The 14,041-nt window shown below is 36.6% G+C and overlaps 1 protein-coding gene across 1 annotated transcript; it reads right to left on the bottom strand.

Annotated features, from left to right (window-relative positions):
- Positions 1-301: 301 nt before the first annotated feature.
- On the bottom strand, positions 302-12,037 carry LOC140823243 (xanthine dehydrogenase 1-like). Its single transcript, XM_073184488.1, is given in 15 exon segments — positions 302-722; positions 3,958-4,131; positions 4,482-4,718; positions 4,894-5,028; positions 5,127-5,288; positions 5,501-5,722; positions 5,811-6,095; positions 6,269-6,508; positions 6,658-6,972; positions 7,100-7,342; positions 7,437-8,140; positions 8,143-8,920; positions 10,859-10,967; positions 11,297-11,396; positions 11,847-12,037. Coding segments are annotated over 15 exon segments (4,086 nt in total). The 5' UTR covers positions 11,986-12,037; the 3' UTR covers positions 302-479.
- Between the last annotated feature and the right edge of the window lie 2,004 nt (positions 12,038-14,041).

Raw genomic sequence — 14,041 nt, 5'->3', positions numbered from 1 at the left:
ATAAATTATACATATATTTATATCGATAAAGTATTAAATTTCATTAACAGTTCGTTAATTAATTAACAATAGTTCGATTTGAAAAATATTTGATTATGTTATAATTTGACTCGAATTCGATAATTTTGAACATAAATATAATATTTTTCGGAAAAAAACACGCTTCATGTGAATTAAAATCTATCAGATTCAATATGATCAAAATTTTCCCGTGGTACATGAATTTTGGGTTTTAGAATTCGATTATCAACCAAATTGTAAATAGCAAGCTATCTAACAAGTGTGTCGTTCCGTTCACTGCTACGAGAAAAATGGGCAAGTGAAAGTGAGCCAACTCTGTTAAATTTCTCCAATGTAACTGAAACAAAAGCAATACATACACTTCACATAAAATCTTTTAACTCTGTACATGATGAAACCCCCAGATTTACATTTGCACTGTGTTGCGAACCAACCATACTTAAAATGAGGATTCTAAACTATACGCTGAGCTTCGGCCTGAAATCAGAGCCCATCAACCCCTTGGTGATATCATCCAAACACGCCATCCGTATACGTTCAGGGGTTGCCGGATTATCAAGAGGAAACCAATCGTTGCAACCAACTTCAGCTCTTGCAGAGATGATGGCGTCTTTTATTGCGAAAAAGACGGCTGAGGCAAGAAAGAATGGGGGCTCTCCCACTGCTTTTGAGGAGTGGATTGCCTTATCATTTGGAGCACCCTGGAAATTTTGTTGTTAATACATGAAAGTCTAAGTTGGTTCCCAACATAAATGAGCCATACTTGGCTTTCTAAATTGCATATTTTGTCCCGTAGAAATAGAGAGTCATCCTGTTAAATAATTCGACCGATATGATCCTTGTAGCTAGAATTTGTTGGTTTGGTTTACTTGGCCAGACCAAGCAATTTTATGGAGCTAGGGAACTCAACGGGTGAACACTAAATTTCTTGTGACTATTAACAGTCAAAGGAATCGAATATGCCTGACAGATATACATAGGGGGACGAAAATGAAAGAAGCATACGGGGTATCCAACCAAAATGCAAAGCCTCCATATCCATATCTACAACAAAAAAGAAACCAAGAAAAGAACTTTGTCTTCCTTTTCTCCCAATATTTACTGAAGAAAAGAGCTCACATGATTTATCCACTTTCTTTGTAACATCCCGGAAATTTGAAGGTATATGTAAACCACATGCATATCAAATTTCTTATGCATTTTAATTAAATTGTTTTATTTGCATTTATTAAATGTGGTAGGCATGTTTGCATATTTAAAATATGGTTTTCAACTAAAATGCATAAAACTGCGTCTTAAAGGTTATTCGAGATGCGATCAAGAAACGGAGACCGGTTGATCTATGAAGGAAAATAATTTATTAAATAATTATTTTTAGTTGTTTAATATGAGGTGTATTTTAAATGGAATTTTTGAATATGAGGTGTTTTTACACGCCGAGACGTATTTTTAAACGTTAATCGATTTTTGAGGAAAACATGAACTTTTCGAGAACTCGGCTAATATTTTCACAAACTTTCATAAACAAAATATTTTAAATATTTACTAATGGGCTTAATGGACCTATTATACTAGGTTAATGGGCCTAAGCTTACACCATGTTTTATATATCAAGCTATTAAACCAAAAATCCTCCCCAAAACCCACCATAAACTCACGCCCCTTCACCCTAAAACAAACTAGGACCCTCCATCAGCATCCAAGCCACACATCACATGAAATTTTAAGGAGGAAACTCATGTTTTTGAGGAAAAATTCAGCAAACTTCTTCCCTTGTCTCTCCGCCATCTTCCCTCGCATCGCAAGTTTCGTGCGTGAAATACGCAAAGTCACGCCTTAATCTCCTCTTTCTCATCTATCACACCATATTACATGATTGATGTAGTGTTTGCATGGAAAATATGTTAGTCTTTTATTTATTTTCGTTTTTATTCCATAGCATGTCAATAACTCATGTTTTTGTGATCCAAAACCAAAACTTATGATAACTTTGCACAAAGGGGCTGCCATGGTAGGAGCTTCATAGGGGACGTTTTCCACTGGATTTAGAGTCCTTGAGGGCATGATCAAAGGCTGGACATGACCAGGTAGCATAAGAAACGAAATTAAGAGTCCTAGTGGGTAGGGACTCTTCAGCTAGGGTTTCCTTTGTGAGCCACGGCTGTAGCTGCTGTTAGGTCATGGCTAGGAGTCCTACGAGGGCTGTATGTTGGTCCTAGGGTGGCTGCACAAGGGGTGGTTCGAAGTGCTAGGAGATCGCAGGTCATGGAGGAGCCGCGCACATGCTAGTTCACGGGTGGAGGGGCCAAGATCTCTAAGGCTTCTAGGGTGGGTCCAGTAGGGTCCTTAGGGTTCGAGCAAGGTCCTAGGTGGTTCAGCTAGGGTCTGGTGACATGGGCTGGAGCCGTGGATTGCATGGATAGGGAACTAGGGTTTCTCGGAAATAGAGGGCAGGAAGTTCAGTAGGTGTTCTAGCGTGTTCAAGGGACTTATTGGGTTTGAATTGGGTCAAGTATGGTTTAGTTAGGTGTTATGAAGCTTGGGTTCAAGTTTGGTAAAGTTTCGTTAAGTTTCGAATCAATACGAGTCAAAACCGGGATGTACGTCCAAGTTTAAAAGCGAATCGAGGAATTTATCGAAAACCTAAATGTTAAGCATAAGAAATATTTATGGGAGTATTTTAAGGTATTAGGATAAGTTTGAGACGATTTAGGACGTCGTTCCGAGGTCTAAGAATAAATACGAAAAATTATGTTTCTAGGGGTAAAACAGTCATTTTACACCTGAAAAATGTTAGACGTCCTGGCAGTGCCCTGAATGCTATAATAAATGTTAAAATGTATATGGAATTTAATGATGAAACGTTAATGCTAAAAAACATGTTGCATGCTTGGTTTAAAAGAAAAATGATTTATATATATGCATGATTTTTATGAGTGATGAAAATATGAAAAGTTAGAGGAGGTGAAGTAATTGTGACTGTTACGATGATACGATGATATGATTGGGGATATCGTGAGGGAAAAGGCCTCAGAGGTAGTCCATTTACGGGAGAAGGCCCCAGAGGGAGCCCGACGATCGTATTTCCATATGAAGATGATATGCCAAGGCTCAGTTGACGGGTAAGAGTGTCGCTGATGTCCAAGCCGCCCAGTACTGTGGTTACATATAGATAGATCCATCGACTTTATAATGAAACGAAAGTCACAATTAACGATCTGAATTCAATAAAAGGAAATCGTATATGCTTACGATGAAAAAAAATGTTTATGATGAAATGAGATATGCTATGCAATGATGAAAGGAAAAATATTTATGTTTATGCATGTTCATGAAAAGTTATTTTAAGTAAAAGTATTTTCACTGTTGCATGCGATTGAATATATTTTACTTGTTATCAAGATTATGGTTTGCTGAGTCAATAGATTCACGAGGTGTGATTGATGCAGGTGAGCATAATGTTAACGATGATGCAGGTTTTGATGGTTGATCTTGCTGGACTGAAGGTGCACACAACTCGAGGACCAGCGCTAGATTTTTCCGCATTATGATTATGATTTACATTTACGTTTACATTAAAGATTTTCACGACGTTTATATGATTTGAGTGGTTTGGAGAGGATGTTAGGGTTAGGATGATTTTGAAATATTGTTAAGTTTGAGTTTGGTAAAACGATTTATGATTTTAAAATTTTAAATTACTTTCTTTTGAATTTACAAATATAGTTGGTATGTTTTATTTTAAAATGGTGTCAAAATATTTTATACATGTATGCATGTATTCGGCCAAGACTAGGAAGGTAGGAAAAAGAAAAAAAATTCTAGTATATTTTAAAGAAAAACGAGTAGTGGACGTTTTATTCTTGGATATAATAAACACTTATAAACAGGATATGAAAACTTGAACCAGTTAAAATTAAGTATTAACTTGTTTACCTTGAGGATGGAGACGTTGAATTTAAACGGGATGTCATTAACTGAAGGAATTTTGTAGCTACCAGGTCCACACGTATACAGAAATCCCGGTGGTACCCATTTATGAGCAGGATCACCCCATTTGAGCTCTTCCAATGCTACCCATCCAAGACCTTGTATAAATGCTCCTTCAATCTGAAAGAGTGGCAAGTCAAATCAGATCAAGAATGTTATTCACAAGAAATGAATACCAGATTGTGAGTGCTAATATTATATTAATCTACTAGCCATGATCATTTGCTAGAATATATTGATACGATTGAAATGAAAGTTATGGATCATTGTAAACTTCAAAATAAACGAGTTAAATGAAATATTAATAGGTATAGCATTTGGCAACACGGCAAATGGTTGATTCCACAATTTTTTGTAAGGTAGGCTACGCAAACCGCTATGTACCATGGAAAACACTTCAATGCAGTGAAATAACATAGACAATAATGATAATTGCTTAATCTTGTAAACAATCATTAACAAAAAACCACCTGTCCAATGTCAATAGCAGGATTGATAGAAAATCCAAGATCCAAAATCATGTCTGCTCGCCTCGTGTGGAAGTCTCCGGTCAATGTGTCGATTTCCACTTCCGCAAAAGCTGCCCCATAAGTGAAATAACGGAATGGAGACCCTTTACCCGTCTTCCAATCATAGTTAATATCAGGTGTAATGTAAAATCCATGAGCAGAAAGGTCTATCCTCTCCATGTAGCATGCATAAGCAAGCTGATAATTGAAAGCATGCAACTCGTATCAGTGAATGACATAAACTGACTGTCTACTCAAACAGGATGTTTTGGATGAATGGCCATGAATATGAAAACCAGTGGGGAACATGTTTGGTTTTCTAAGATTGTTAGAAATGAATAAAGAATGAAAATTTAGTGATAGAAACAGGCACCTCGGCAAACGAGCCAAAATTACGTTTTGATGCAATCGACTCCATTCGTTTTCTTATTTGCTCACATGCATCTAAAACTGCTGCACCGTACATGTCAGAACTTGCAGAAGCTGCTGTTGGTGATGCATTTGGAACCTGAGCACAGTCACACAAGTAGGCACCAGATATAATATAAGAAATAATATAAGAATTATGACTCATATCAACACTAAAAAATATTAATGAACTGTTACCTTATCGGTACTTGTTTCGGATATAAATACAGAGCTGAGAGGAACGTTGAACGCTGATGCAGCAACCTGCGCAACTTTTGTATGCAGGCCTTGCCCCATCTCAACGCCACCGTGTGTGACTAATATGGTTCCATCTGTGTATACTTGAACAAGAGCACCTGCCTGTGAACCAAATAACAGAGGAGAAAGTATATTTACTTTCCGGCTAATATGCACATGGAAGGAAGTGACTAATACACATAAAGCCAACATTTTGCAAGACATTCGGCTGCAAAAACATTATCTGAGCTGACATTAAAAAATTGGAAGGGCATAATATTAATCACAAACAGCACCGTCTACCTTCGGAAAAATGCAACGCTCAAAATAATTACCTGATTCATAAACTTAGCAGTGAAAGAGATGCCAAATTTTGTAGGTACAATGGCAATTCCACGCTTCTTCCATCGATTACAAAGATTGAACTGCTCAATTTCTTTCCGAGCAGTAGAAAAGTCGCAAGATTGCTTCAGTTCATTCCAGAGACTTTCCAAGGTAGAGTGTTCAATTTTTTGACCATAATGCAAGACGGATCCCTCACTCTGAAAATTGGCTTCCTGAAAACGGAAAAGCACAATGTGAATTGTAATATTTTACCAAATGCACATGAAATACTGTTATTTCATCAAGGGAACTCTGTCCTACCCTAATTTCTTCCGGACATTTTTTAACCTCCATGGAAATTCTTTGGATCCAATTTTCAGCAATTATCATGCCTTGTGGACCGCCAAAGCCTCGAAAAGCCGTGTTACTGCTTAAATTAGTGAAGCAAACCTTTCCTCTAATCCTAACATTTGGTATCTCATATACATTGTCGGACGAGAACATAGCCCGTTCAAGCACAGCAAGAGACAGATCGAGTGAATTTCCGCCATTACTGAATATTTCAAGATCCAAAGCAAGAATTTTTCCAGAATTCGTAAAGCCAACCTACAAAACATCATTAGATCACTGATTTGTGTTCCTCAAGATTCTGAATTGATCATCCTCCGAATAATTACATCCATCCGCGCATGAGTTATTAATCACTTCAATGAAAATTTAATGGTGTTTGCACGATGAAAATTTCTCATGCTCAAAGCAATTTTAGGCGTAAATAATACCTTATACTTTCCAAGAAAGCTATGACGTTGTCCAGTTGTCATCATATCGACATCCCTGTCTAATGTTATCTTCACAGGACGATTCAATAAATACGATGGAATCGCGGCCACAGCAGCAAAGATGGCACACCTTGTTTCTTTCCCTCCAAATCCACCGCCAATTCTTTTGGTCTTGCATACGACCTTGGACATTGGAATCCCAAGAACACGGGAAACATATTTTTGGTGCTTCTGAGGACACTGAAAAAAGTAAAAAAATCACAACTTTTGAACTTAATTTTGTTCACAAATCTTTGCAAACATCCTATCATTGAAATGAAGGTATTTATAAGACCTAAAGATGGAATTTATGTTACGTAGAATTAGAAAAGTTACGACACACAACTTACTTGAGTAGATGAAATCATATGAATCTCGTTACCCCCATCCATCGTCCATATTAAAGTGCTATTTGGCTCCAAGTAGAAATGTTCCTGCCCACCGACCTGAACTTCTCCCTCTATAATCTTATCACATGCACCCGACAGGAAGCAGTGTTCCACATCCCCTTTCCTCATACATCTTTCGGTATCAGGATGGAAACTATCAGACAAGATGGCATCTTTTATGCATAAAACTGCAGGTAATTCTTCATATTGAACAATAACTTTACGAGCGGCATGTTTCGCATTTTCATGCGTATCGGCAACAACTACACCAATAATCTGCAAGATACCAGTTTAGAAAGATTTTAGCACAACAAATTTAGTTTCTTCAAATTAGTCAACCAGCGTACACGTAAAATTTAGAGAACTGTTAGCTAAAGAAAAATTAAGAGAAAATAAAGTTTACCTGACCCACACAAGTGACGACTTCTGAAGCAAAAAGCTCTTCATCTGTAATAATAGGCCCAACCATATTATTCCCTGGCACATCTGAGGCAAAAAAAATTCCTGCAAACCCTGGTGAAGATTTGGCTGCTGAATCATCTACTGAAAGTATACGAGCATGAGGCTTTTTACTCAATATTAAAGCAGCATGTAAGCTATTGGGAGGCATGGGAGCATCATCTGTATATTCTGCCTCACCAGTAACCTGAGAAATGTCAGATCATCAGTGAAATTAAATGGTAATAGTTCTGGCGGTCTCACCACATCTTAGTACATTAACGACACGTTTACGTGCAAACCTGAAGTCTCGATGACAGATGTACTTCAGGAGCACCAACAGAACTCCCACGCTTTACAATCTCGTATTCCTGAGATCCCATAACCGAAGGATGGTGAAATGATTTTATTGCTGAAAGATGAGTTACTGGTACAGCTTCATCAAAGGATGCCTGTCCATCCATTTGATGACAAACCCACAAGAAAAACTTGAAGAAGAAGCTCAAGGTCAGAGATTTTCTAAACTCCACCATTCCCCCTGGGGCATCTTCTTTCAGCACAATGTCCTTCTCCAGGACTCTCAATGCACTCTGCAGCAGTTCTTGGTCCCAACGCTTTCCGATCAAAAAGTTATTTGTCTGATTTGCAGAAAAAGAAAACGGGGCAACCCCCCCATAAGCAATAAAGGCATCAGAAACCACCCATTTTTTATCCTTCTCTTCAAGACAAACACGCATTCCAGCATTAACAATAGCAATGTCATCGTCTCTCCTGTGAGATTGCTTAAATTCTTTTACATATTCATGCTCAGTGTTCCATGGGAGAAAAACGGAGAGAAGGATCTCATCTGTGGCAAGGTCTACTTTACGATAACCAAGAAAAAACTTTTCAGCCTCACATTTCCGCATATTTCCTTTACTATCAGATATGCAGAACTTTGCTCTAGCAGCCATCCATAGAGGGTTCAGGTCAGATATAGGACTGGCAGTGCAAATATTTCCCCCACAGATGCAACATTTCTTATCTGTGTCCCAGCGAACCATTTAAGTAGTTCAAGGATAGATCTACAAGATGAAGTTTGAAAAGTAGCATGTTGGTCTACAACTATTTTAAGTACTTTTGCAAGTTCTGAAAGTTTGATTGCTGCACCTATCTCCAAACCATCATCTTTTACAGTCAATTGATTGAGTTCAGGAATATGAGCAACATGGATCAAGACAGGATAGTGGAAACTTTTGAGTCTCGTCTCAATACCAACCTCTGTGTTACCCACAACCAACTTCGCGTCCGGATATCGGGCCTTTATATCAAATATATCTTGAAGCTTTAAGGGACGATACCACCTAAGTCCATTTGAACCAGTTAAACATAAAAAAGTCGATTTTCTCATTAGAAGTTCCGGTGGAAAGATGAGCTCTTTGTCACTGTATGCAGTTCCATCAACCTCATTGTAAGAAACTGGCTTCAAAATCTCTGGACTTACTTCGCAATCCTTGCTATTCGGCCGGCATGAACAGAGCTTACCAGTTGAAGGACAAACAAACTCGCCATTCGAAAGGCTAGACGATCCATTGGTGTATAATGCATCATTCGTTCTGGAGAATACACGAAAAGCATCTATTATTGGTCGATAACCCGTACATCGACATAAATTTCCTGCAAGGTGTTCTTCAATGTCCTCTTTGGTGGGTGATATTTTAGAGGATCGTAGTAAGGCATACATGGACATGATAAAACCAGGGGTGCAAAAACCACATTGTGAACCATGTGCGCGTGCTAATGATTCCTGCAATATTGTGTTTTAGAATAAATAAGAACAAAAAATGAACATCAAAATTAATAGAAACCCCATTAAACATTTTGGGAGATTGTGGGAGCGGCGTGCACTTTAAACAACAAGAAAATAATCATAATACTTTGAACGGAAAAGGTCTTGGAACAAATTGACAAAATTTAAGATATAATTGTTATGTGTCGTTTGTACATGTTTTATTGCAGTTATTTTGTGTGTGTGCGCATTGTGTGTATATGCATTTCATCTACATTTTGTTCATTTTAGAAATATCATATGCATATGATCGTGGCTCACTCGTATTAGATGAATTTGCAAGCGAAACGGCCGGGAAACTGAGATAGGGGGAAAAGTATCAAAGCTAGAAGAAAAGGATGAGAATTTGGCAGAATTGTTGGCGCTCGGGCAATATAATCTTACTGTTCGAGCGCGAAGAATGATTTCCCCAACATGGAGACAGAATGGTTGGCTCTCAGACGCCAGATGGTATTATTTGACCATTCGGGTGGGATTTATGTTATCTGAAAAAAGCGAGACAGAGTGGTTGGCGCTCGGGCGGTAAAATCTTACCGTTCGAACGGGATTCATATTTGGAAAAGTCTATGTGCGTGATTTCTTTCCATCCGTGCGAGGCTTACCAATTTTGGGGAGGGAACGGGAATATAAGCGAGATTGGGGTAAGGAAAAGAGAATTTTTTCAGCAGCCATTGAAGCTTGGAGGAGATGATTTGCTTGGAGTTGAAGAATTTCAAGATTTTCGAGCACCGTCTTCTCGTTTTTGTCAAGTCTAGTAATTCTAGTTTAGAACTTCTAGTTTAAACATTGTTTTGCATACTTTTATCATGAATTCTAGGAGCTAACTTTTCATATTTGTTGGGATTTAAGGGGATCCTGCCCGAAACCGTGGTTTTAGTTAACTCTCAACTTTTGATTTAAACTTGATTATGTTATTGTTTTTCATCACATTATTGAAGCATAGCTAACTTAATAATAATTTCATATTGCGAGTGAGTAGTCCGTGAGTTTACAATTTGCATAGAGATATGAAATCGAATAGACGTTGATAGTCATAGTCCAATAGGTCGAAAGATAGGGGACTTCATGGAACGACATGCCATTCATCTTTGATAAATAATTAAAGAGATTTAATTACTTCACTGGATTGAATTAGTTTTGCATAACTCGAGAGGGCGTGTTCAATTGGTTAAGAAATCATGTCATGGATCACTGTCGAATCGAAATAATTAAATTAACGCGGGGTAGGTGAACCAAAATTCCCAACAAATTCATTGAGTCCTTAATTAATCATCTTAGTTTGTTCATTTCATCGTCTAATCCTTGAATCACTTAGTTAATTGTTTATTTAATCATTCTAGTGGTAAGGAATCACTCAAATCATTGTAGCTGAAGGTTTAATAGTTGGAAATAATAATTGTGTAATACAGTCTCTGAAGGAACGATACTCGTACTCGTGTACACCATATTATTACTTGATATCGTGCACTTGTGATTATATTGAGCTTGAATTTTATTGACTTTTTATCGAAGATTTCACAGTGCAAGTTTTGCTCGATCAATAATTACACTCCATATTGTGTTAGTACAGAAGCTGGAACATTCCTTTGTCAACGGGACCGTATCAAAATAGCACATTAGTGCGGTCGTGTTCATATAGGAAATCCCAACTAATCAAGGAGAATCCTAACTGAGTGAGTTACTTCACTATCACTTCCAAAATTTAGTCATAAATCCTAAAAGTCTAAGTCGAGAGGCCGTTCACAAAATCTATCCTTTCCAACAAATAGTAAATACATTTGCTAATTGAACTTATAAATTATCAAAGCAAACCTGACCACTCAATATTATAATTCAGTTGAGAGGCCATTAGATTGGGACATTTACTCCGCATTCTATAAAAATGGAAGAGTCTACCTGAATTGGATGCAACCCATATCTGCGATTCCCAACACCCTCAACTGTAATCACATGCATCCCTTCGACAGAATATAAAGGAGCCAAACATGCATTCACTGAAAGATGCCTGAAAGAACGGTTCAAAGTGTGGGAAAAAATCATTTCCGTTGCTGAATTAAGAACAGAACAAACCATAAACTGCGCAACTGAGTAACAGAAACAAAGGAAATAATTATAGAGAAGAGCTAGAATAACACTGAGGTAAATCTGGAACTCCAACCAAAGCAAATCTATAATAAGCCATTTGACCTAGGACACACTGTTAACCAATTAATCTAATATCTCTCCGTGGTTTTATCTTTGAACGATAAAAACTCTATATTTAAAACTTTACAGGTAAATTAAGTAGCATATTTCGAAAAGGAGACATAGTATATCGCCGGATATGAGACTTACACACATTTCTTAGTATTTTGATCAAAATAAGACACCATCACAGTGCATGCCCCGCAACCACCCTCACCACATCCAAGTTTCGTACCGGTCAGACCTATACCTGCATTAAGGATGAAAATACAAGAAGATAAATAGTTACCACTAAGCAAATAAAAGAATCAGCTACGCTGGATCAAATATGGCGTTATATCCAACACAAACAATCAAAGAAATTACACCCATCATGAAGCTTCAATCTGAAGCAAATCAAACACTAATCAAATCAACTCGAACCAAGTTTATAAAATCTCCTTCAAATCTCACACCAGAAACAAGAACAAGAAAACTAATCCCTTTGCAAGTAAATTCAAGAAAATCAATCTTTCTCCGAATATGTTACACGTTAAGGCGGAGACAGGATTTCTGCGTGGAAGCGAAACAAAAAGCTCTAAAATTCAAATAACTAAAGCCAACTCGAAAAAAATCAGTGGCGAAATCATGCTGTCCCGACTTCATAAAAATATAAAATGGCGAGGCAATCGGGCCAAGCTCCGCCACTGGTTAAACGCACCTCTAAGGTATTCAAGAAGAGTTAAATGGGCCAAGCCGTCGGGCAAAACTCGACGGACCCCATTAACGAATAGAATCGCTTCCTTATCTTCAGATTCTTCGTCGATCGCCAACTCGTACCCCTTCGTCAAAGATCCCATTTTAACTTTCTCTCTTCTCCTCTCCCCTGAAAATTGTCCCAAACAACATGAAAATATGACGATTAACCAATAAATTGTACGTTTGTTTGTGACGGATCAGATTAAATTAAATTAAGAGTAGGTCTCATGTGAGACCGTCTCACGGGTCTCAATCTGTGAGACGGGTCAACCCTACTCATATTCACCATAAAAAGTAGTACTCTTAGCATAAAAAACAATACTATTTCATGGATTACCCATATAAAGATCCGTCTCACAAAATTTAACCCGTGAGACCGTCTCACACAAGTTTTTGCCTTAAATTAAATTGTACGTTTGTTTGTGACGGATCAGATTTCGTATTGTAGAAATAATATAATTGTAATGCCTGAAGTAAATATCACAATTTTTTGATTTGGTAATGTAATATTACTAAATAATTAACGATTTTTAAAGAATGAAATATGACATATCTTTGTCATAAAAAGTCCAAATGATTTGAAATTTGTATACAACGTAGAAAACTCAAATATATAGAAGTTTCATGTTTTGGTTTTGAAAAATTTGATTGTTTGATTAGTCCAAAAAAATATATCGATGTTAAAAATATTAAATATTATATATTATATTATATTACTTTATTTTATTAATATAATATTTAAAAAATAAAAAAGATAAATATAAGTTATCGAATGAATCAGAATTCATTCGAAAGTTTTTATAACTGAAGAAGAGAGAAGAAAGAAATAGAATAGGCTTTTGATATTTTCTTTTCGATCTTGCGACTTATTGGTTTAGTCAATCGAAGAACCGACTTCAGTTCTGAGATTGTTGACACGATATCTTCGATTTGAGGTATAAATTTTATATTTTTGTGATGTTTAAAATTCGTCGATTTCTAGAATAAATCCGATAAATTGTTAAATCATACATGAATTGAAGATTGTTGAATAGTGTATGATTTTAACGAAGTAGAGAAGATTATAGTGATGTTATTTTGAATTCTTTCTAATTTATTATAATTAGGGATTTTAATCGTTGAATTGAAATTGGTTAGTTGTTTTTCAGTTGTTATTAATTCTGAATATATATTCGGAGACTACGAAGTATAGGCTACAGGTTGATATAAAATTTTCGTAGTTTAACAAATGTTGTAAAATAGCATATTATTTGAAGTTAATTTATTAGGGTGTATTTGATGTTAGTATTGCGAATTAAATACACTTGAATACTAATTGTTGAACGATAAGAATGAATAATCGAGTTTTCTATTTTGTTGAATTAATTGTGTTGGCTATTTGATGTTATATATTGAGGCTGTTATGACTGTGTTGATACGGTGACAATGATATGCTAATAGTTATTGAATTATTTAGATATGTCACAAGCATCAAGGTCAAAGAAATAACCATATTTTATATATATACTCGATTATCAGGTATGTGTTGACATACGAGCATATGTTGTTAATTTTTAATATTCATAAATAATATTGTGTTGAACGATGGTTAATCACCGGAATTGGGTGATTTGATATTATATTTGTTGTTGTTTATTATTGTTGTTGGCTGTCGTTGTTGGAAGACGTCTCATTGATATTGGTCGATCGACGATATTGATGTCGCCGGATTAGGGGTGCGACGTATCATTGATGTTGTTCGTTCGACGATATCGCTGTCGCCGGAGTAGGGGTGTGACATATCATTGATGTTATCCGTTCGACGATATTGTTGTCGCCGGAGTTGAGATGCGACGTATCGTTGATGTTGTTATTGCAGTAGTATGAGAGTGATGTCGTTGATGGTTTGATTGTCCAAAAATAGCAAAGATGGTATTTCTGTTATGATTTCAGTTATATTTTATGATGTTGTTAATATAACTGTTATGTGTTGTTAATATAACTGTTATGTATTACGATGATGGTTTTTGTATATGCTCACCCTTTTGGGGCTGTTTCTGTTGGACATGTTACAGGACTATGCCGTGAGACATGATAGAAGTGAAGGACTAGGTGTGTCTAGTCAAACAGTCCTGTAGTTGATAGTAGATAGAGACAATATAGTTTATTGTCTTATTT

This window comes from Primulina eburnea, chromosome 2 (genome assembly GCF_022965805.1).
Source record: "Primulina eburnea isolate SZY01 chromosome 2, ASM2296580v1, whole genome shotgun sequence".
NCBI classification, from domain to species: domain Eukaryota; kingdom Viridiplantae; phylum Streptophyta; class Magnoliopsida; order Lamiales; family Gesneriaceae; genus Primulina; species Primulina eburnea.
The sequence above is the reverse complement of the archived record's forward strand: the minus strand, read 5'-3'. Positions and strand labels throughout refer to the sequence as shown.